Source organism: Hypanus sabinus (assembly GCF_030144855.1).
Source record: "Hypanus sabinus isolate sHypSab1 chromosome X2 unlocalized genomic scaffold, sHypSab1.hap1 SUPER_X2_unloc_13, whole genome shotgun sequence".
NCBI lineage: Eukaryota > Metazoa > Chordata > Chondrichthyes > Myliobatiformes > Dasyatidae > Hypanus > Hypanus sabinus.
Genome location: NW_026778983.1, coordinates 165,694 through 190,693, shown reverse-complemented (window position 1 = coordinate 190,693; position 25,000 = coordinate 165,694). Strand labels below are relative to the sequence as shown.

General features: G+C 52.3%; 1 protein-coding gene across 5 annotated transcripts in view; it reads right to left on the bottom strand.

The window, feature by feature from the left end:
- The window catches only part of LOC132385735 (dixin-like), a 270,730-nt gene that overhangs the window by 201,500 nt on the left and 44,230 nt on the right, over positions 1–25,000 (bottom strand). Inside the window, exon 1 of one of the 5 annotated variants that reach the window (XM_059957949.1) lies at positions 21,446–21,685. The exons of 3 other annotated variants lie outside the window; for them this stretch is intronic. In XM_059957949.1, coding sequence (XP_059813932.1) covers positions 21,446–21,505 — 60 coding nt within the window. In that variant the 5' untranslated portion in view covers positions 21,506–21,685. Of the gene's footprint in view, positions 1–16,045; positions 16,070–21,445; positions 21,686–25,000 lie in introns of those variants that run through there. One more of the 5 variants, XM_059957950.1, reaches the window with a different exon arrangement.

Genomic DNA, 25,000 nt, shown 5'->3' with positions numbered 1-25,000 from the left:
GGTAGCAATGAGAAGAGGGCATGTCCTGGGTGGTTGGTGGGGGGGGGGGGGGGTCCTTAATGATGGACGCTGCCTTTCTGAGGCGCTGCTCCTTGAAGATGTCTCGGATACTACGGAGGGGGTGCCCGTGATGGAGCTGACCGATTTTACAACTTTCTGTAGCTTCTTTCGACCCTGTGCTGTAGCAACCCCCCCGCCCGCCCCAGCAGCACTCGGAGGTGAACCCGCTCCGCGGCACATCCGTAGAAGTTTCCGAGTGCTTTATTTGACGAATCGAACCTCCTCAAGCTTCTAATGAAACTCTGTAGCCGCGCCGATACGTCGGGCCCAAGATGGACCCTCAGAGATGGTGGCGCCCAGGCACTTGAAATCGCTCACTCGCCCCACTTCCGATCTCCCCTTCTGAGGATCGGTTTGCGCGCCCGGCCTCCTCTGCGAGGAAGCTGCAGGTTCTTCCTGCGTGCCCAGACTGGGCACTCCCGCCATCCAAGGACTGACTGGTCGGTCGGCTAACCGCCCTGTGACTGGGCTGGGGTTGGAGGAGGAGGCTGGTTGGCCCATGGAGGGCCAACTCCTGGGTTAAAGGCTAGGCAAACGCCCCTGTGCTCGGAGGCTCGACGGACTCAGGGTCCGCTGCGGTCAGGTCGCTTTCACTGTGTGCTGCGTCTGTGAGGCTGGGTTCGATGGAGCTTTCACTGTGTCTGTGAGACTGGGTTCGATGGAGCTTTCACTGTGTCTGTGTCTGCGAGACTGGGTTCGATGGAGCTTTCACTGTGTCTGTGTCTGTGAGGCTGGGTTCGACGGAGCTTTCACTGTGTCTGTGTCTGCGAGGCTGGGTTCGACGGAGCTTTCACTGTGTCTGTGTCTGCGAGGCTGGGTTCGATGGAGCTTTCACTGCGTCTGCGAGGCTGGGTTCGACGGAGCTTTCGTTGTGTCTGTGTCTGCGAGGCTGGGTTCGACGGAGCTTTCGTTGTGTCTGTGTCTGCGAGGCTGGGTTCGACGGAGCTTTCGTTGTGTCTGTGTCTGCGAGGCTGGGTTCGACGGAGATTTCACTGTGTGCTGTGTCTGTGAGGCTGGGTTCGACGGAGCTTTCACTGTGTCTGTGTCTGCGAGGCTGGGTTCGACGGAGATTTCACTGTGTCTGTGTCTGCGAGGCTGGGTTCGACGGAGATTTCACTGTGTCTGTGTCTGTGAGACTGGGTTCGATGGAGCTTTCACTGTGTCTGTGTCTGCGAGACTGGGTTCGACGGAGCTTTCACTGTGTCTGTGTCTGCGAGGCTGGGTTCGATGGAGCTTTCACTGCGTCTGCGAGGCTGGGTTCGACGGAGCTTTCACTGTGTCTGTGTCTGTGAGGCTGGGTTCGATGGAGCTTTCACTGTGTCTGTGAGACTGGGTTCGACGGAGCTTTCACTGTGTCTGTGTCTGCGAGGCTGGGTTCGATGGAGCTTTCACTGCGTCTGCGAGGCTGGGTTCGACGGAGCTTTCACTGTGTCTGTGTCTGTGAGGCTGGGTTCGATGGAGCTTTCACTGTGTCTGTGAGACTGGGTTCGATGGAGCTTTCACTGTGTCTGTGTCTGCGAGGCTGGGTTCGATGGAGCTTTCACTGTGTCTGTGTCTGCGAGGCTGGGTTCGATGGAGCTTTCACTGTGTCTGTGTCTGCGAGACTGGGTTCCATGGAGCTTTCACTGTGTCTGCGAGACTGGGTTCGACGGAGATTTCACTGTGTCTGTGTCTGCGAGGCTGGGTTCGATGGAGCTTTCACTGTGTCTGTGAGACTGGGTTCGATGGAGCTTTCACTGTGTGTTGTGTCTGCGAGGCTGGGTTCGATGGAGCTTTCACTGTGTCTGTGAGACTGGGTTCGATGGAGCTTTCACTGTGTCTGTGTCTGCGAGACGGGGTTCGACGGAGCTTTCACTGTGTCTGTGTCTGCGAGGCTGGGTTCGACGGAGCTTTCACTGTGCGCTGTGTCTGTGAGGCTGGGTTCGATGGAGCTTTCGTTGTGTGCTGTGTCTGTGAGGCTGGGTTCGACGGAGATTTCGTTGTGCGCTGCGTCTGCGAGGCTGAGTCGGGCGGCGCCGTGGAAGTCCGTAGCGGGGGTATTCCCTTCTGCCGCCAGCGTGGGATGGTGAGTCTGTCGGGACCCTGGGGACTTGTGGAAACTGTGTGGTGATTTCTATTGAACTTAGTCTTATAACATCTTTGGACTATTTTTACTGTGCCCATGGTCTTTTTTTTTATCAATTATGCTATTGTTTGCACTGTTGTAACTATATGTTGTAACTATGGGGTTTTGTGCGGGTCTTGTAGCTTTAGTTTTTGGTCTTGTTCTGTCTGGTGGATTTGGAGCTCCTTTCCGGGGAACGCGCTAAGATGGTAGCGTGATATTAATACGCAGCAGCCTCTCCGGACTCTGGATTGGGGATTGCCAAACGTACGTGGATTTTCTGGTGTAGTCTGTTTTGTCATGTGTTGTTGTGATATCATTCTGGAGGAACATTGTCTCATTTTTTAACCGCGTTGACTTTTGTGGTTTCTAAATGAGAATAAACTGAATCCGAATCAGAAGCGACACCGGAAACAACGAAGCAGCCCTCCAACAGCTCGGGGTGTTCCGGAGATCCGGGTTCAATCCCGGCCGCTGCCCATAAGGAGGAGTGCACGTTCTCCCCAGCCCCACGTGGGTCTCCTCCCGGTGCTCTGGTTTCCTCCCACAGCCCACCCAAGACACGCCAGTTGGTAGGTTGCCGTGCGGTCCAGGGAAACTCCGAGATGGTACTTGGCCCCCCCCCCCCCCCCCGGAGTGCCGCGCAGCGATTAACGTGACGCAATTACAGCCCCCGGGTGTCAGCGTTTGAAGCTCAATCCCGGAGTTTAAACACCCACCCCCCCCCCGAACGTGAGGGGATTCCTCCGGGTGCTCCGGTTTCCCTCCCAGAATCCGAACACGTCACCAGTGCGTAGGCTAACAGGTCATTGTGATTAGGCTGGGGGTTAAATCGGTGGGTTGCCGGGAGGCACAGCTCGAAAGGGCCGGTTCCACACAGCATCTCCAAAGAAGCGGAAAGTAAAAGCTTTCTGAAGTGAAGGTACTGGAAGCTGGAGCTCTACTGGCTGACAAGGTGGATCAGAGCTGAGCTAAACTGCTTGAGGATAAATCAAAGGCACCATTGCGGTTTCTACGAGCACAGCTACCAATTATGGAAGGTGAATAACTTGATAACGTGGTTTGTCCTGTCAGATTCATCTATAACACTCCTCCATGATTTAAGTTTCACTAACCACACTTTACGGGCACGGCTTTGACACTTAACTGGTATAATTCCACTTTGCGAAGGATCCCACACACCCTGCTCACGGTCTGTCCGTCCCACTCCCGTCAGGGAGGGGGCTACGTGGCATCCACACCAGGACCATGAAGGATCCCACCCACTCTGCTCACGGACTGTCTGTCCCACTCCCGTCGGGGAGGGGGCTACGTAGCACCCACACCGGGACCGTGAAGGATCCCACACACCCTGCTCACGGACTGTCCGTCCCACTCCCGTCGGGGAGGGGGCTACGTAGCATCCACACCGGGACCGTGAAGGATCCCACACACCCTGCTCACGGACTGTCTGTCCCAATCCCGTCGGGGAGGGGGCTACGTAGCATCCACACCAGGACCCACCAGACTCAAAAACTGACTTTCCCCCAAGCAGTGAGTCTGATCAATACCTCCACCCACTGACCCACCCCACCACACCTCCAAACACCCACTGACCCACCCCTCCACACTCCCCAATCACCCACTGACCCACCACTCCACACCCCCAATCACCCACTGACCCACCACTCCACACCCCCAATCACCCACTGACCCACCCCTCCACACCCCCAACCACCCACTGACCCATCCCTCCACACTCCCCAATCACCCACTGACCCACCACTCCACACCCCCAATCACCCACTGACCCACCCCTCCACACCCCAATCACCCACTGACCCACCACTCCACACCCCCAATCACCCACTGACCCACCACTCCACACTCCCAATCACTCACTGACCCACCCCACCACACCTCCAACCACCCACTGACCCACCCCTCCACACTCCCCAATCACCCACTGACCCACCACTCCACACCCCCAATCACCCACTGACCCACCACTCCACACCCCCAATCACCCACTGACCCACCACTCCACACCCCCAATCACCCACTGACCCACCACTCCACACCCCCAATCACTCACTGACCCACCCCTCCACACCCCCAACCACCCACTGACCCACCCCTCCACACCCCCAATCACCCACTGACCCACCACTCCACACCCCCAATCACCCACTGACCCACCACTCCACACCCCCAATCACCCACTGACCCACCACTCCACACCCCCAATCACCCACTGACCCACCCCTCCACACCCCCAATCACCCACTGACCCACCCCTCCACACCCCCAATCACCCACCGACCCACCACTCCACACTCCCAATCACCCACTGACCCACCTCTCCACACTCCCAATCACCCACTGACCCACCCCTCCACACCCCCAATCACCCACTGACCCACCACTCCACACCCCCAATCACCCACTGACCCACCCCTCCACACCCCCAATCACCCACTGACCCACCCCTCCACACCCCCAATCACCCACTGACCCACCCCTGCACACCCCCAATCACCCACTGACCCACCCCTCCACACCCCAATCACCCACTGACCCACCCTCCATACCCCCCAATCACCCACTGACCCACCCCTCCACACCCCCAATCACCCACCGACCCGCCACTCCACACCCCCAATCACCACTACTTTATCATTTCCTGTCAGAATCACCTTCCGTACTGACACTCCCATGCCCAGAGTCACTTTATGGGCAGACAATCACTCTATGTATATAAACTACCTTATGTATTTATATTTATTTTGTTTTAATTTATTATAATTGTGTACTGGAAATGGACTTTAAACAGTTATCAATCGAACACTATTTGATATTGCCTGTAATAACGTGCTGCTGGGGAGAAAAAAAGCTTACTTCTCCCAGATCGTGAGCATGGCTCCATGACAGCCATCTCAAACGACAGCTTCTACACTCGTACTGTGGGCGAGCACTAGCCGTGGGCAGAACCGGGCCATCACAACAGAGAAATACTCAGCTGCCTCCGGGAGGGCAGGTGGCTGGACGAAATGGCCGCAATGAGAGCGCTGTGGGGTGCCACGGTAACGCGGTGCTTAGCTCGATGGGCGCTGCAGTTCAGAGTTCGATCCGGGGCCGTCGACGAGGAGCCTGCAGGTCCTGCCCGCGAGCGCCAGGGTTTCCCTGGGGTGCTCCGGGTCCCTCCCAGATCCCAAGGGCGTACCGGTCAGCGGGTCATCAATTCGGCCGGAGTTAGATCAGTGCGTTGACGGGCGACGCAGCTTGCTGGACCAGACGGGTCTGTGTGGTCAGTGAGGTTGCGTGAAGCTACCTCCACCGGTTCAAGAGCCTGATGGCTGAGGGCCTCCACAGCGGCCTGCGGCAAAGAAATTCCTCATCTCTGTTCTAAAAGGACATCCCTCTATTCTGAGGCTGTCCTCTGGTCTTAGACTCCCCCACCACAGGAAATACCCTCTCCACATGCACTCTATCTGTGCCCTCTGGTCCTAGACTCCCCCACTACAGGAAACATCCTCTCCACACCCACTCTATCTGTGCCCTCTGGTCCTAGACTCCCCCACTATAGGAAACATCCTCTCCACATCCACTCTATCTGTGTCCTCTGGTCCTAGACTCCCCCACTATAGGAAACATCCTCTCCACACCCACTCTATCTGTGTCCTCTGGTCCTAGACTCCCCCACTACAGAAAACTTCCTCTCCACATCCACTCTATCTGTGTCCTCTGGTCCTAGACTCCCCCACTATAGGAAACATCCTCTCCACACCCACTCTATCTGTGCCCTCTGGTCCTAGACTCCCCCACTATAGGAAACATCCTCTCCACACCCACTCTATCTGTCTCCTCTGGTCCTAGACTCCCCCACTATAGGAAACATCCTCTCCACATCCACTCTATCTGTGTCCTCGGGCCCTAGACTCCCCTACTATAGGAAACATCCACTCCACTCCCCCTCTATCTGTGTCCTCTGGTCCTAGACTCCCCCACGATAGGAAACATCCTCTCCACACCAACTCTATCTGTGTCCTCTGGTCCTAGACTCCCCCACGTTAGGAAACATCCTCTCCACATCCACTCTATCTGTGTCCTCTGGTCCTAGACTACCCACTATAGGAAACATCCTCTCCACATCCACTCTGTGTCCTCTGGTCCTAGACTACCCACTATAGGAAACATCCTCTCCACATCCACTCTATCTGTGTCCTCGGGCCCTAGACTCCCCTACTATAGGAAACATCCACTCCACTCCCCCTCTATCTGTGTCCTCTGGTCCTAGACTCCCCCACGATAGGAAACATCCTCTCCACACCAACTCTATCTGTGTCCTCTGGTCCTAGACTCCCCCACGATAGGAAACATCCTCTCCACACCCACTCTATCTGTGGTCCTAGACTCCCCCACTATAGGAAACATCCTCTCCACATCCACTCTATCTGTGTCCTCTGGTCCTAGACTCCCCCACTATAGGAAACATCCTCTCCACATCCACTCTATCTGTGTCCTCTGGTCCCAGACTCCCCCACTATAGGAAACATCCTCTCCACATCCACTCTATCTGTGTCCTCTGGTCCTAGACTACCCACTATAGGAAACATCCTCTCCACATCCACTCTATTTGTGTCCTCTGGTCCCAGACTCCCCCACTATAGGAAACATCCTCTCCACACCCACTCTATCTGTGTCCTCTGGTCCTAGACTCCCCCACTATAGGAAACATCCTCTCCACACCCACTCTATCTGTGTCCTCTGGTCCTAGACTCCCCCCACTATAGGAAACATCCTCTCCACATCCACTCTATCTGTGTCCTCTGTTCCTAGACTCCCCCCACTATAGGAAACATCCTCTCCACATCCACTCTATCTGTGTCCTCTGTTCCTAGACTCCCCCACTATAGGAAACATCCTCTCCACACCCACTCTATCTGTGTCCTCTGGTCCTAGACTCCCCCACTATAGGAAACATCCTCTCCACATCCACTCTATCTGTGCCCTCTGGTCCTAGACTCCCCCACTATAGGAAACATCCTCTCCACATCCACTCTATCTGTGTCCTCTGGTCCTAGACTCCCCCACTATAGGAAACATCCTCTCCACATCCACTCTATCTGTGTCCTCTGTTCCTAGACTCCTCCACTATAGGAAACATCCTCTCCACATCCACTCTATCTGTATCCTCTGGTCCTAGACTCCCCCACTATAGGAAACATCCTCTCCACATCCACTCTATCTGTGTCCTCTGGTCCTAGACTCCCCCACTATAGGAAACATCCTCTCCACATCCACTCTATCTGTGTCCTCTGGTCCCAGACTCCCCCACTATAGGAAACATCCTCTCCACATCCACTCTATCTGTGTCCTCTGGTCCTAGACTACCCACTATAGGAAACATCCTCTCCACATCCACTCTATTTGTGTCCTCTGGTCCCAGACTCCCCCACTATAGGAAACATCCTCTCCACACCCACTCTATCTGTGTCCTCTGGTCCTAGACTCCCCCACTATAGGAAACATCCTCTCCACACCCACTCTATCTGTGTCCTCTGGTCCTAGACTCCCCCCACTATAGGAAACATCCTCTCCACATCCACTCTATCTGTGTCCTCTGTTCCTAGACTCCCCCCACTATAGGAAACATCCTCTCCACATCCACTCTATCTGTGTCCTCTGTTCCTAGACTCCCCCACTATAGGAAACATCCTCTCCACACCCACTCTATCTGTGTCCTCTGGTCCTAGACTCCCCCACTATAGGAAACATCCTCTCCACATCCACTCTATCTGTGCCCTCTGGTCCTAGACTCCCCCACTATAGGAAACATCCTCTCCACATCCACTCTATCTGTGTCCTCTGGTCCTAGACTCCCCCACTATAGGAAACATCCTCTCCACATCCACTCTATCTGTGTCCTCTGTTCCTAGACTCCTCCACTATAGGAAACATCCTCTCCACATCCACTCTATCTGTATCCTCTGGTCCTAGACTCCCCCACTATAGGAAACATCCTCTCCACATCCACTCTATCTGTGTCCTCTGGTCCTAGACTCCCCCACTATAGGAAACATCCTCTCCACATCCACTCTATCTGTGTCCTCTGGTCCGAGACTCCCCCACTATAGGAAACATCCTCTCCACATCCACTCTATCTGTGTCTGGTCCTAGACTCCCCCACTATAGGAAACATCCTCTCCACATCCACTCTATCTGTGTCCTCTGTTCCTAGACTCCCCCACTATAGGAAACATCCTCTCCACACCCACTCTATCTGTGTCCTCTGGTCCTAGACTCCCCCACTATAGGAAACATCCTCTCCACATCCACTCTATCTGTGCCCTCTGGACCTAGACTCCCCCACTATAGGAAACATCCTCTCCACATCCACTCTATCTGTGTCCTCTGGTCCTAGACTCCCCCACTATAGGAAACATCCTCTCCACATCCACTCTATCTGTGTCCTCTGTTCCTAGACTCCTCCACTATAGGAAACATCCTCTCCACATCCACTCTATCTGTGTCCTCTGGTCCTAGACTCCCCCACTATAGGAAACATCCTCTCCACATCCACTCTATCTGTGTCCTCTGGTCCTAGACTCCCCCACTATAGGAAACATCCTCTCCACATCCACTCTATCTGTGCCCTCTGGTCCTAGACTCCCCCACTATAGGAAACATCCTCTCCACATCCACTCTATCTGTGCCCTCTGGTCCTAGACTCCCCCACCATAGGAAACATCCTCTCCACATCCACTCTATCTGTGTCCTCTGGTCCGAGACTCCCCCACTATAGGAAACATCCTCTCCACATCCACTCTATCTGTGTCCTCTGGTCCTAGACTCCCCCACTATAGGAAACATCCTCTCCACATCCACTCTATCTGTGTCCTCTGGTCCTAGACTCCCCCACTATAGGAAACATCCTGTCCACATCCACTCTATCTGTGTCCTCTGGTCCTAGACTCCCCCACTATAGGAAACATCCTCTCCACATCCACTCTATCTGTGTCCTCTGGTCCTAGACTCCCCCACTATAGGAAACATCCTCTCCACACCCACTCTATCTGTGTCCTCTGGTCCTAGACTCCCCCACTATAGGAAACATCCTCTCCACACCCACTCTATCTGTGTCCTCTGGTCCTAGACTCCCCCACTATAGGAAACATCCTCTCCACACCCACTCTATCTGTGTCCTCTGGTCCCAGACTCTCTCACTAACGAAACGAGTGCCTCACAAGTTGGTGCAGGGTTTCACGATGTCAGCCAGTCGCTCAACACTTCCCGATAATCAATACCCAGCACTAATCGTGGAAACAGTGTTCAAGAAAATGAACTGAGCTCTGCCCTTGAATTGTACAGTCGTTATCCGCGAATTCAACCAACCGCGAATTGCGAAAACCCGGAAGTGCTCTTCCAGCCCTCGTTGTTCGAGCATGTACAGACTTTTTTTCTTGTCATTATTCCCTAAACAATACAGTATAGCAACTATTTTACATAGCATTTACACCGTATTAGGCATTATAAGTAATCTGGAGATGATTTAAAGTAAACGGGAGGATGTGCGTGGGTTATCGTGGATCGGGATCGAAAAAAATCGGAATTTCTCTTACTAATTAAGTCGGAACAGGTACATCCGGTATTATTTAGCATCAGTTAGTCAAATGTTTTTCTTAGTATATAGTATACAATTTACCTTTCAATGCACATAAAACACAAGAGCGTATGTTTCAGCGCAGGGCTCGGGAATGGAAGTTCCTGAGTTTGATCCAGTTTCAGCTCACTCCCTAGCATGCCGGGTTGATGTGGAGAATCAAAAACCCAAAACCCCAAAACCCAATAATTAAAATACTGCATTACTTAGTAATAATCGTAGCTTTCATCGGGGCAGGGCCTTTCTCACTATCCTTTAAAATTGTTCCGATCGTTGATTGACTATAGCCTAACGCTTTTCCAATGACCGATGGCGTTTCACCTCTTTCTGATCGCGTTATTACTTCCACTTTATTTTCAATCGCAATTGTGATTATTTTTGTGAACAGAAACACTGCGGATTCGGAGATGCACCACCGGGTCCTAATGTCCACCGCACCGAGACAGGTTAAATAAGGTCCGGGGTTCCGCAGGGTCCTAATGTCCACCGCACTGAGACAGGTTAAATAAGGTCCGGGGTTCCGCCGGGTCCTAATGTCCACCGCACTGAGACAGGTTAAATAAGGTCCGGGGTTCCGCTGGGTCCTAATGCCCACCGCACCGAGACAGGTTAAATAAGGTCCGGGGTTCCGCCGGGTCCTAATGTCCACCGCACCGAGACAGGTTAAATAAGGTCCGGGGTTCCGCCGGGTCCTAATGTCCACCGCACCGAGACAGGTTAAATAAGGTCCGGGGTTCCGCCGGGTCCTAATGTCCACCGCACCGAGACAGGTTAAATAAGGTCCGGGGTTCCACCGGGTCCTAATGTCCACCGCACCGAGACAGGTTAAATAAGGTCCGGGGTTCCGCCGGGTCCTAATGTTCACCGCACCGAGACGGGTTAAATAAGGTCCGGGGTTCCGCCGGGTTCTAATGTCCACCGCACTGAGACGGGTTAAATAAGGTCCGGGGTTCCGCCGGGTCCTAATGTCCACCGCACTGAGACGGGTTAAATAAGGTCCGGGGTTCCGCCGGGTCCTAATGTCCACCGCACTGAGACAGGTTAAATAAGGTCCGGGGTTCCGCCGGGTCCTAATGTCCACCGCACCGAGACAGGTTAAATAAGGACTGGGGTTCCGCTGGGTCCCAAGGACCACCGCACTGAGACAGGTTGAATAAGGGACTTGAGCATCCGTGTTTTTTGGTATCCGGGAGGGGTCCCGGAACCAATCCCCCGTGGATAAGGAGGGCCGAACGTACTTGGAATTAAAATTGCACTCGGCAGTCACTTTACAGGGCACCTCCTGGACCTGATAAAGTGGCGACCGAGTGTACGGTCGTGGTCTTTCGCTGCTGGGGCCTGTCCGCTTCGAGCTTCGACGTGCCGTGTCGCTCAGAGACACTCTTCTGCGCACCCCTGTTGTAGCGCGAGGTCATTCAAGTTACTGTCGCCTTCCCCTCAGCTTGAACCAGTCTGGCCGTTCTCCTCCGACCTCTCTCATTAACAAGGCGTTTTTGTCTGCAGAACTGACTCTTTTTGTCTTTCGCGCTGTCCGCTGTAATCTCTACAGAGGCTGTTGAGTGTGAAAAGCACAGGGGGTCAGCAGTTCCCGCGATACTCAGACCACCCCGTCTGGCACCGACAATCACTCCCGCTGTCAAAGTCACTTCAATCACATTTCTTCTCTCTGTTGGGTCTGAATGACAACCGAGCCGCTAGACCGCGCCGGCGTGCTTTTATGCCTTGATCACGTGATTGGCTGATGGGTTACTTGTACTAACCAGTAGACATAGAAAGGAAGCGGCCGCTGAGTGCATTCCTCTGTACTCACGCCCTGGCCTGGCTGCGCACAAGAAGTGGAAGCTATCCCGCTCACCGTGTGTACTGCTGTGATTTCATTTCACGTCCAGCGTAACGTCAGCCACTCCATATTTCTCTCATGGACGGTGGCTGGCAGGAGACCTCCTGCTGAGTCAGTCACATTAGCAGTCGCGGGTGAGCGAGCTGCCGGTTCCTAAATTGGATTTGATTTATTTAGAGATGGGGCGTGGAGCAGGCTCTTCCCAGCAACCCACCGACTTTAACCCTCGCCTAACCACAGGGCAATCTACGACGACCAAATGAGCCCCCCGGCCGGTACGTCTGTGGACCGCGGGAGGAGACCCACCCGGTCACGGGAAGCCCCGACGTCTCTGGACCGCGGGAGGAGACTCACCCGGTCACGGGAAGCCCCCGGCCGGTACGTCTCTGGACCGCGGGAGGAGACCCACCCGGTCACGGGATGCCCCGACGTCTCTGGACCGCGGGAGGAGACCCACCCGGTCACGGGAAGCCCCCGGCCGGTACGTCTCTGGACCGCGGGAGGAGACCCACCCAGTCACGGGAAGCCCCCGGCCGGTACGTCTCTGGATTGCGGGATGAAACCCACCCGGTCACGGGAAGCCCCCGGCCGGTACGACTCTGGACTGCGGGAGGAAACCCACCCGGTCACGGGAAGGCCCCTGGCCGGTACGTCTCTGGACTGCGGGAGGAAACCCGCCCGGTCACGGGAAGGCCCCTGGCCGGTACGTCTCTGGACTGCGGGAGGAAACCCACCCGGTCACGGGAAGCCCCCGGCCAGTACGTCTCTGGACCGCGGGAAGGCCCCTGGCCGGTACGTCTCTGGACCGCGGGAGGAAACCCACGCGGTCACGGGAAGCCCCCTGGCGGCTTCCGTACGGAGCTTGCCGTGCAAAATTGATCACTGAGCGGGAACAGCGTCGTGCCGACCACTGTGCAAATGCCCTTCCTCCCCCCCAAAACTCGAACACCCTTCGTAAAAACCTGCGTCTTTTCTGAGAAGCATTTTGAAATGGCCTTTCGTGAGTGTCCTGACCAGCTGCATCACTCTCGCTTTCTACCCCCTGCCCCTTCCATCATTCTCTCCCCCCATTGCCCCCTCTCCCCCTCCCCATCACCCCTTCCCCCTCTCTCCCCGTCTCTCACCCTTCTCCCATTGCCCTCCCACTCTCCCCTCCCCATCTCTCCGCCTTTCTCCCACTCCCCACGTCTTTTCTTGATCCCTCTCCCACCTCCTCTGTCTCCCTGCTCCCCAATTGCTCTTCCCCCTCCCCATTGCCCTCCCTCTCCCTCACCCCCATCTCTCTCTTGCTCCCCCTTCCCCCTCGTCCTTCCTCTCCCCCTCCCCAAACGCTCTTCCTCTCCCCTCACCATTGCCCCTTCTCTCTCCCCAACCCCCATCTCTCTCCCTTGCTCCCCCTCCCCGCCTCCCTCTCTCCCCCCTCCTTTCGGTCTCTCTTGCTCTCCCTCCCCTCCTTGCTCTCTCTAACCCCTCACCCCCACCCCCTCTCCCTCCCTCCAAATAACACCTCTCACCGCTGTCTGGACAACAAACCCCTCACAACAAATGAACTGTTTGTTTCAGAGCACGGGTCCCTCTTTCGGAAGAAGTGAATGTTTGGCAGGGAGTCAGCTTCCAAGTATTTAAACTCTGTCTCACACACACGGGACTCTAAAAGGGAGCACTGGTATGTGATCATTGACGGCACTCATTTATGTCATCGCTCATAAAAGTTCAGTGCACAGCCAAAGTGGCATGTGGTTCCAATTTACAAAGCTCAGCGGTTCGAATCTCATTGGTTGGACAGCAAAACTGAAAAATTCCTCTCGCCTGGAAAGAGCGGATCCCTGCCCAGAGGAGGCCGTTGGCTGAAGACGTTCGTCTCTTCGTTCATCTGCCTGCGACTGTCGACCTGCCTCTGCCGCGTACTGACGAGCCGGTCTGAGTTACGCCCTCTCGTTTTCCTCCCCGGGAGGGAGGTACCGGCCGCCTACTCGATCTGGGCCTCTTGTCACCTCTCAGCCTCCTACGCTCCAATGAGAAAAGCCCCGTCTCACCCAGCCTATCGTCATGAGACACGCTCTCTCATCCGGGCCGCAACCCGGAGACTCTCTCCTCAGCCTTTTCTTTACAAATCTTTTTAATTATTATTATTATCGTCCAAAATAACGGGACAATATTGAAGTGACACTTACAATGTCTCGAAAAGGGGAAAATAAACAATATTAAGAATTGAACAATATGGAGACACAAGAAAAAAAGACCCTACTAAAGCAAGAAAAACATGAGAGAAAAACAGAACCCGTGAGGTGTTCGACCCCGGAGCCGTGCGTCAGACAAAAAGCTTCTAACGATAAACATCAAACCGCCAGCAAAAAGAACCATACCAAAATTTGCAATCAGATCGTGGAGGAAATCTACCAATTAACTCAAACGGTAGTAACGAGCAAACGAACCCCATCTTTTCTCAAATTCAAACACGGGTTCGAAGGTTCAGCTGCTAATTTTCTCCAAACTAAGACTTGAGAGAACCGTTGTGACGGAGTGGGAGCCGACGTATCCTCCCGCTTCAACAGAACGGCCCTCCTCGCTGTCGATGTAACAAACGCAATGACGTGTTGGTCAGGCAGAGGAATACCGCGGATGTATCTTTGAGGAATCATTCCAAAGGGCGCAGTCAATTTGTCAGATGCCTCTTGGAAACCTAAACGCGCTGGATCAAATCTCCCTGTCACGTCTTCGAAGGGCCTGTGCACATCTGTCGAACGCGATTTACCGCTCGCAGAACTATTTCCATCCTCCCCTCCCCCCCCCCCAAGTGATTCAATAATTATTTCCTCATCAGTTACTGATGCCACTATCTCGTCAACAACGGACTGACAGAAAGCTTCCAGCCCTGTTGTCTTCCTCCCTCTTTCAACAATTGGAATTCCCTCCAAGGCCTCAGCAAAATTTCAACGAATTCATTCACTACTTCGAAGATCAAAGTTAATTTATTATCACAAATATGTATATGTTCCCTTGTGTCTTTTTTGGCAGGCATTCATAGTGGAACAAGAAGATACACGGCAATCCAAGGAAAACTACATACCAAGACGGAGATACAACCAAGGACAACCCGTGCAATTACAAAAACCCTAATAATATACATAACAAAAGACCGACAAATTCAAGATGATAAATACAGAAGATGCCAAGAGAAACCAGAAACAGTTCAGGATCCTGTAGCAGTTTAACTCAATCTGATTACTGACTCCGGCACCACCAAGTGGCGAACATCATTCACCAAAATCTTGCTTTAAAGTGCAGACTCATGAAAGAAACCATATCTTACTGTAAATACAAAACCTGACCCAATTTTAGAGTACCACATATTATATTATGACCGATCAGTGATTACAGACAGGACAATGCATGATAACCGTCCGGATACAATAATACAGGATAAATAAGCAGGAACAACTTACTTAATAGGTATTGCCATTTTAAATGCACATAACTTAGAGAAATCAATCCGTGAAAAACGCCAGAAAAGTGCTGAATTAAAAGAGGAAATTGATAGACTATGGAACATGAACAGGGTATACATTGTCCCAATAGTAATATCTACGACTGGTATCATCCCAAAGTCACTACACAATTAAAAGAGGAAATTGATAGACTATGGAACATGAACAGGGTATACATTGTCCCAATAGTAATATCTACAACTGGTATCATCCCAAAGTCACTACACAATTAAAAGAGGAAATTGATTGACTATGGAACATGAACAGGATATACATTGTCCCAATAGTAATATCTACAACTGGTATCATCCCAAAGTCACTGCACAATTAAAAGAGGAAATTGATAGACTATGGAACATGAACAGGGTATACATTGTCCCGATAGCAATATCTACAACTGATATCGTCCTGAAGTCACTACACAACAGCATTAAACACGGCAACATAAGACCTTGAGACACAGGAGCGGAATGAGGCCATTTGGCCCATCGAGTCTGCTCTGCCATTTCATCACAGCTGATCTAATTTTCCTCTCGGCCCCAATCTCCTGCCTTCTCCCCGTATCCCTTCATGCCTTCAATACCTACGTAAATCTTCAGAAAGCCACAATACTAAACACCACTGGAACAGTCTGAAAGTTCCCAGCAATTGAGAAATGAGTGTGTTTGGCTATGCCTGTACCTCAGGTTTTACCAGCTTGAGCTGAGACGAAATAAATAATAATATCTACATAATAAATAAATAATACTGAGAACATGAGTTGTAGATCCTTAACGATGAGCCCACAGGTTGTGGAATACGTTCAGTGCAGAGCCTACAATGTACCCAGGACATCTTCAGGGAGTGGTGTTTCAAAAAGGCAGCGTCCATTATTAAGGACCTCCAGCACCCAGGACATGCCCTTTACTCACTTTTACCATCAGGGAGGAGGTACAGGAGCCTGAAGACACACACTCAGCGATTCAGGAACAGCTTCTTCCCCTCCGCCATCAGGGAGGAGGTACAGGAGCCTGAAGACACACACTCAGCGATTCAGGAACAGCTTCTTCCCCTCCGCCATCAGGGAGGAGGTACAGGAGCCTGAAGACATACACTCAGCGATTCAGGAACAGCTTCTTCCCCTCCGCCATCAGGGAGGAGGTACAGGAGCCTGAAGACACACACTCAGCGATTCAGGAACAGCTTCTTCCCCTCCGCCATCAGGGAGGAGGTACAGGAGCCTGAAGACACACACTCAGCCATTCAGGAACAGCTTCTTCCCCTCCTCCATCAGGGAGGAGGTACAGGAGCCTGAAGACACACACTCAGCGATTCGGGAACAGCTTCTTCCCCTCCGCCATTGGATTCCTAAATGGACGTTGAACCCTTGGACACTGCTGCACTTTTTTTTAATACATACCACATTTGTTTTTTGCACCATTTTTAATCAATTCAATATAAGTACACTGTAATTGATTGACTTGTTTATTTATTATTATTATTTTATTTAGTATTTTTTTCTCTCTCTACTAGATTATGTATTACATTGAACTGCTGCTGCTAAGTTAACAAATTTCACGTCACACGCCAGTGACAGTAACCTGAGAAGTTATCCACGTTTGTTCAGGAGTCTGGTAGTTGAGGGCTAATAACTGTCCCTCCTCCCCAGATGTGCCCCTCTAAAAACCTGTCAGTGCCTGTGTCATCGCGTCCAGGAGACATGTTTACCACTACCCCTCTGAATTTCTCTAGAACTGCATCAAAGCAGAATGCCCTGCTACACCGAGCAGTCGAGGTGAAGAGTGTTTAAGGGGAGACGAGGTCTGGCCACTCGGATTTAGATGAGGAATGACAGAGCAGACTAAATGGGCAGTCGGAAACGGAGCCCTGATAAACGTAATGACAGTGACTCCTCGGCAGGTAGAGCCGAATTGTTGAAGGCGACTCGTTTGAATGCCGCCCGGCTCTCTCGCAGCTCCGCGTCGGAAGGTTTGGGTCTCGGGCAGGCTTGAGCGCAAAGTCTGCGTCAGCCCGGTGAACCTGTGAGGCAGAAGCTGGAAGATGCAGCATTTCGCAAACCGCGTTAAACCAATACACTCTCTTCAAATGGACATCAAACACCCAGAGGAGCATCGAGAGCTTGTTCAACACACGTGCCTCTCCACCTAATTATTCTGCCTATTTGTGTCGAGGACGTTTCTGAAGGGCCGCCGCGTCTAAGTTGGCTGCGAAGTTTAACGCTTGTGGACGGGAGTCTAGGACCAGAGGGCACAGCCTCAGAACAGAGCGACATCTACTTAGAACAGAGATGAAGGGGGATTTCTTCAGCCGGAGGGTGATGCAGCTGTAGAAATTAATTGCCACAGACGGCTGCGGCAGCCAAGTCACTGGGTATATTTAAAGAGAAGGTTGATAGGTTCTTGATAGATAAGACAGATGGTTTATTGATCCCAAAAGAAATTAACAGTGTCTCAGTGGCATGATGTACAAACACTAGAAACGAAGTTAGACAAAATAAAAATAAGTTACCACAAACAGTCTAACGGGGGAGGGGGGGAGACGTCACTCCCCCGGCTGTAGGGTAACTCATTATAGAGCCCGATGGCCGAGGGTCAGAATCACCTCGTTTATCGCTCTTTGGAGCAGCGCGGTTGTCTCAGTCTGTTACTGAAAGTGCTCCCTCTGTTCGGCCAAGGCAGCCCGCAGAGGGTGGGAAACATCGTCCGGAATTGCCGGGATTTTCCGGAGGGTCCTTTGTTCCACCACGGCCTCCGGTGTGTCCGGTTCGACTCCGACAACAGAGCCAGCCTTTCCAATCAGTTTATCGAGCCTGTTGGCGTCACCCCGTGTCGATGCCATTGCCCCAGCTCACCACCGCGTGGAAGATTGTCCTGGTGACGACAGACCGGTAGAACGTGTGAGGGAGAGGCCTGCACACTCCAAAGGACCTCAGTCTCCTCAGGAAGTAGAGGCGACTCCGGCCCTTCTTGTGCACAGCCTCTGTGTTGGTGCTCCATTCAAGTCTGTCTTCCAGGTGCCCTGACACAGGGAGCAGTGCAGGCTTAGTCAGGGCATCAAAGATTACAGGGCGAAGGCAGGGATTGAGAGGGATAATAAACTAGTCATGACGGAATGGTGGTGCAGACTCGATGGGCTGAATGGCCTAACTCTGCTCCTCTGACCTGTGGTCTTATCTAACTACAGCAGCTGAAGTACTTTGTGGAGCGTAAACCTCGTTGGGACACACTTGAGCAGCAGAGGATGCCAAAGAAAGGTGTTCCCTTGCTTTCCGAAACTTATTCTACAAATAATTTTGGATGCCTGCTAGCAGAAGTTCTGTGACATGCCTTCCCGGAGCTTTTGAATGTCCAAAAACCGTATCTAATCACGTGATCCCATGGTCTGGGCTGAGACCCTTCATCCGCACTCGGCCAACATGTCAACAGTTTACTCTGGTCGGGAGAGAGGGAGTGTGAGTGAGTGAGTGAGTGTGCGTGCATGTGTTGCTCTGTATTCCAGTGTCTGCAGAATCTCTTGCATTTGTAAATAAATGAACAGCATTATGAAGGACCCCACGCACCCTTCATACAAACTCTTCTCCCTCCTGCCGTCTGGGAAAAGGCTCTGAAGCATTCGGGCTCTCACGACCAGACTGTGTAACAGTTTCTTCCCCCAAGCTATCAGACTCCTCAATACCCAGAGCCTGGACTGACACCTTACTGCTCTATTGTCCTGTTTATTATTTATTGTAATGCCTGCACTGTTTTGTGCACTTTATGCAGTCCTGGGTAGGTCTGTAGTCCAGTGTAGCTTTCTCTGTGTTGTTTTTTACGTAGATCAATCTAGTTTTTGGACTGTTTCATGTAGCACCACGGTCCTGAAAAACGTTGTCTCGTTTTTACTGTGCACTGTACCAGCAGTTATGGTCGAAATGACAATAACAGTGACTTGACGTGATCTACTAACTGCAGCTTCGCTTATATAGAGAACATAGAAGAGTTCAGCACAGGCCCTTCGGCCCACAATGTTGTGCTGAAAAGGTAAATCAAACACCCCTCCCCTCCACCGAAAGCTAACCCCTCCTACCTACAGAATGTCCACATCCTTCCACCTTCCTCATACCCACGCTCCTATCTAAAAGTCTCTTAAAAGCCTCCAATGAATTTATCTCTACCACCACACCAGGCATCCCCCATACTCTGAGTAAAAAAACTTGACCCTCGCAATCCCCTTTGGACCTACCCCCCCCCCCCCCCCACCGTCAATGCCTGCCCCCTGGTATTGGACATTGCAATTCTAGGAAACAGACGCTCCCTTGACAACTCTGTCATAATCTTGTAAACCTCTACCAGATCTCCCCCTCACTCAGCCTCCGGCGCTCCAGAGGAAACAGCCCAGGTTTGTCCGGCCTCTTGTGACAGCACGTGCCCTCCAAACCGGGCAGCCTCTTGCACCCTCTGCGAAGCCTCGACCACCCTTCCAACAGTGAGGCGCCCGGAAGGGTCTCTGACCTGATCCTCCTTCCACAGATGCTACCTGGTCTCCCGAGTGTCTCCAGCACCTTCCGTTCGTCTCTCATGTCACTGTTCCAGAAATCCCATCTCTTTTTTTAAAATTCAGATACTCACTCCCATCAGATACCGAACAAGCACACAGAAATCTTAGCTCTGAGGGTACTGTTGCCCTGATCCTAACTGCCCATCGGCAGATCGATGATTCTGTTAAAGAATATTATCAGTAACTCCTTCAATCCTTACCCACCCTCTTAAAGAGCCCGCTGCAGTTTTAACTGTTACGGGACACCAATGATTACCGCTGTTCGCTTATTTTTCAGTATTTTTCAGATTTTCAAGTTTACTATTAAAAGGTCTTCGGCGAATTATGTTATTATAACATATACAACCATAAAACAATTACAGCACGGAAACAGGCCATCTCGGCCCTTCTAGTGCATGCTGAACGCTCACTCCCACCTAGTCCCACCGACCGGCACTCAGCCCATAATCCTCCATTCCTTTCCTGTCCATATACCTATCCAATTTTGCTTTAAATGGCAATACCAAACCTGCCTCTACCACTTCTACTGGAAGCTCGTTCCACTCTCTGAGTAAAGGAGTTCCCCCTCATGTTACCCTTAAACTTCTGCCCTCTGACTCTCAACTCATGCCCTCTTGTTTGAATCTCCCCTACTCTCAATGGAAAAAGCCTATCCACGTCAACTCTATCTATCCCCCTCATAATTTTAAATACCTCTATCAAGTCCCCCCTCAACCGTCTACGCTCCAAAGAATAAAGACCTAACTTGTTCAACCTTTCTCTGTAACTGATGATTTACAGATTATAATTTTTAGGGTTATTACATCTTAGATTTTCAATTTAAAGAATATTTGGCACAGCCACTGTGTTTTCACAGTCCTGAACCTATCACTCTACTAGAGAAATGGATTATTTTTAAAAATATATATTTCTCCCGTTTGTCCTCAGAGTAGGTGGTAAGTCCTGAAAAGTCTTAGCAATGACCACCACAATAAAATCCCTCTCTGCTGGTACTGTAGTAATGAGGGTCACATCGACAGCCAGCACTAAACAGATTATGCGCTTCTCTCGGAGACGTAAACGGCGGACTTCAAAATAGTACAGAAATTCTTAAGGCAAACACGAGGAAATCTGCAGATGCTGGGAATTCAAGCAACAACACACACAAAATGCCGGTGGGACACAGCAGGCCAGGCAGCGTCTATAGGGAGAAGCACTGTTCAGACGAGGAAATCTGCAGATGCTGGGAATTCAAGCAACAACACACACAAAATGCCGGTGGGACACAGCAGGCCAGGCACGCAGGAATTCTTAACTTTGCTCAAACTGCTCCAGAAAAAAAATACGATGACCGTCTGGTCTTCAAAGCACCCACGGCAAATTTGCCTGGAAATATCTTTGTAACTTCCAAACTTTTCAAACCGTCCGGTCTCCCTCCTCCCCATCTGCCGACCCTCCCCACACAGGGACCCCATCTTCCAGGAGAAATCACCGCGGTGAGCAATCAAGGCGCCCCACGAAAGGCAGCTGTGAAAACCTTCGCGGTCGGCGGACGCCCATTTCTCGCCGCGGCGCGTTTGAAAAAAGATCCGGATTTGCAATGTGGGGGGAATTAATCAGACCCACATGTCAGCAACGTGAAAGAGCTCTTCTCGGAGAACCCTGCCCGCTGACACTCTCCTCGCCCCGCCACCCAAACGGCAGCGCACTGCGTGTCCTGGAGTGGGGTGGGGGGCTGTCACCTACACGGGCTGCTTGCTCTGGGGGGGGGGGGGTAACTCCTCGGCAGTGCTTACCTCTGAAAACCCCTCCTGCGGAAGGTCCAGCAGATTTCCCCTGCCCAAGCAGGCGATCATCTTTACCCAGTCCCAGTGAACCCTGGTGAAGAATTAAGGCTCCAACGAGAGATCTTGCTTCCCGGGAAAAAAAAGCATCAACTTTACACGGTGGTCGGGTTGTGGGGAGGGGGGCAGGCAGCCTCTACTTGTGCCGTGTACCCTCAGTCCGTGAACTTCATTCTACGCGCAGGATGTGGAGGAGAGGAGGAGGGGGGACCCTGATTGGGCATGCTCGGAGGGCGTTGAGGAGGACGACCTGTGACAGAGTTATCATGCCAATAGGATGAGAGGGAAGTGGAGGGGAGGGGAGGGGAGGTCACCGGCTTGAATAAAAAGAGCAAAGGTGGGGTGGGGTGGCGGGGAGAGTCTCAGACCTGGACGGGACTCGGGATGAACAGTGAACCCCGAAGCAGGCTTGCCTGCTCCTTGCATTTCAACCGCAGACAACAAAGGAAATTAACTCACACACTCGCCAGGCGTGGACGGGCTTCTTTCCATTGAGAGCGGGGGAGATTCAAACCAGAGGGCGCGAGTTGAGAGTCAGGGGGCAGAAGTTTAGGGGTGACACGGCTGGGGTGGGGGGGGGGAACTCCTTTACTCAGAGAGTGGAACGAGCTTCCAGTAGAAGCGGTAGAGGCAGGTTCGGTATTGTCATTTAAAGTAAAATTGGATGGGTATATGGACAGGAAAGGAACGGAGGGTGATGGGCTGAGTGCGGGTCGGTGGGACGAGGTGAGAGTGAGCGTTCGGCACGGACTAGAAGGGCCGAGATGGCCCGTTTCCGTGCTGTAGTTGTCATGTGGTGATATAGACAGGAAAGGGAAGAAAATAGCCGTGTTCTCAGAACTCGGCGCACTTCAGCTGAGACTTTATCTTTTGCCATTAATCTTCAGCGCCTAAACAGTTAAAGAGACGCGGCGGGCAAAGGGGTGACACACAAGGATGGCAGCAGATGGGGGGGGGGAGTGGTGAGGGATGACCATCCCTGGGCACCTTCTCGGACCCTCAACACCAGCTCCACAGCAAAGAAAGCCCGGCAGCGTCTCTACTTTCTGTGAAGGCTGGGGAGAGTCCATCTCCCACCCCCCCATCCCCATCACATTCTACAGGGGTTGTATCGAGAGCATCCCGAGCAGCTGCATCACTGCCCGGTTCGGGAATTGCACCGTCTCGGATCGCAAGACCCCGCAGCGGATAGTGAGGTCAGCTGAGAAGATCATCGGGGTCTCTCTTCACGCCATCATGGACATTTACACCACACGCTGCATCCGCAAAGCAAACAGCATTGTGAAGGACCCCACGCACCCCTCATACAAACTCTTCTCCCTCCTGCCGTCTGGGAAAAGGCTCCGAAGCATTCGGGCTCTCACGACCAGACTGTGTAACAGTTTCTTCCCCCAAGCCATCAGACTCCTCAATACCCAGAGCCTGGACTGCCCTACTGTCCTGTTTATTATTTATTGTAATGCCTGCACTGTTTTGTGCAATTTATGCAGTCCTGGGTAGGTCTGTAGTCTAGTGTAGCTTTTTATGTAGTTCAGTCTAGTTGTTGTACTGTTTCATGTAACACCGTGGTCCTGGAAAACGTTGCCTCGTTTTCACTGTGTACCGTACCAGCAGTTATGGTCGAAATGACAATAAAAAGTGACTTGATTTGACCAGACTCCCTCCTGGCTTTGACAGTGACAGAGTTATTCATTCACCCCAGCCCCAGTCGCAGGTCGATTCACAAGCCTTTTTTGGACTGCGGGAGGAAACCGCGACAACCCGGGGGAAAGCCCACCCCCGCGACCAACTCAGCAGACCCAGGCCGCGTCTGCGGAAGAGACCCTTCCGAGGGCGAGTGAAATAGAGGAGCTTGAGAGACCAAGGAGCCCGTGTCTTCCTCCTAGAAGGGCACGCGCTTCGTTTACTGGCCATTCGGCCCTTCCAGCCCGTGCTGGAAATGACAGAAGAGCTGCAGGCGCCGGAGCTCTGAAATAAAATGCCCGGCAGGTCAGGCAGCGGCCGTGGAGGGCGAGGTCTGGGACCCTCCGTCACAACTGAAACCTCACCTCTGTCTCCAGGGCTAGCGGTTCCACAGACGCTGCCTGGCCCGCGGAGGCTTCCCGCCGTCAGTTAACGGGACCCGGCTCTAAACCGCTGCCACCCTCCCTGAAAATGTGCAAAGAAAAATTGGCCGAGGGGGGGGGAAGAGAGAGAACGGAGATTGACAGACGGCAAAAGGGAAGCGGAGTTTCGTACCATCACGGCCAATCTACTGATGCCTCATCTTTTGTACCATTCCCCATTAGCCTTGACCCCCCCCCTTTAAATCTTCTCCCCCTTACCTCATACCCATTCAATAGACAGTAGGGGCAGGAGTGGGCCATTCGGCCCTTCTAGCCAGCACCGCCATTCACTGTGATCGTGGCTGATCATCCACAATCAGTACCTCGTACCTGCCCTCTCTCCGTATCCCTTGACTCCGCTATCTATAAGAGCTCTATCTAACTCTTTCTCGAAAGCAGCCAGAGAATTGGCCTCCACTGCCTTCTGGGGCAGAGCATTCCACAGATCCACAACTCTCCGGGTGGAAAAGTTTTTCCTCAACCCCGTTCTAAATGCCCTACCCCTTATTCTTAAACCGTGGCCTCTGGTTCTGGACTCCCCCAACATGGGGAACATTCCCTCTTACTTCTGGTACCACAGGGAGGGGGTGGGGGGTGGGGGAACAAGACTCTGACCTTCTATTTTAACTTCATATACCTCAATCGTCTCACTCTGCAGGCTCCAGGGAAAGAAAGCCCAGCCTGTCCGACCTCTCCCCTTCCGATCCTGGTGAAACTCCCCCCCACCCCCGTAACTCTCCAACGGAAACACGTTCTTCTTTTAATGTGGCAGCCAGTATACATTCGGCCCTCCTTACCCGCGAGGGATTGATTCCGGGACCCCCCCCCCCGCGGATACCAAAAAACGTGGATGCTCAAGTCCCTTATTTAACCTGTCTCAGTGCGGTGGGCTTTAGGACCCGGCGGAACCCCGGACCTTATTTAACCTGTCTCGGTGCGGTGGACATCAGGACCCGGCGGAACCCCGGACCTTATTTAACCTGTCTCAGTGCGGTGGACATTAGGACCCAGTGGAACCCCGGACCTTATTTAACCTGTCTCAGTGCGGTGGGCTTTAGGACCCAGTGGCGCTGCTCTGAATCCGTGGTGTTTCTGTTCACAAAAATAATCACGATTGCGATTGAAAATAAGGTGGGAGTAATAAAGCGATCAGAAAGAGGTGAAATGCCATTGGTCATTGGAAAAGCGTTAGGCTACAGTCGGTGAACGATTGGAACAATTTTAATGGAGCATGTGAAAGGCCCTGCCCCGATGAAAGTGACAATTATTACTAAGCAACGCAGTGGTTTAATAATTGAAATACATATGTTTCTTAAGTGTTTTATATGCATAGAAAGGTAAAATATGTACTAACATGTACTTAGTATATATACTAAGAAAAACGTTTGACTAACTGACGCTA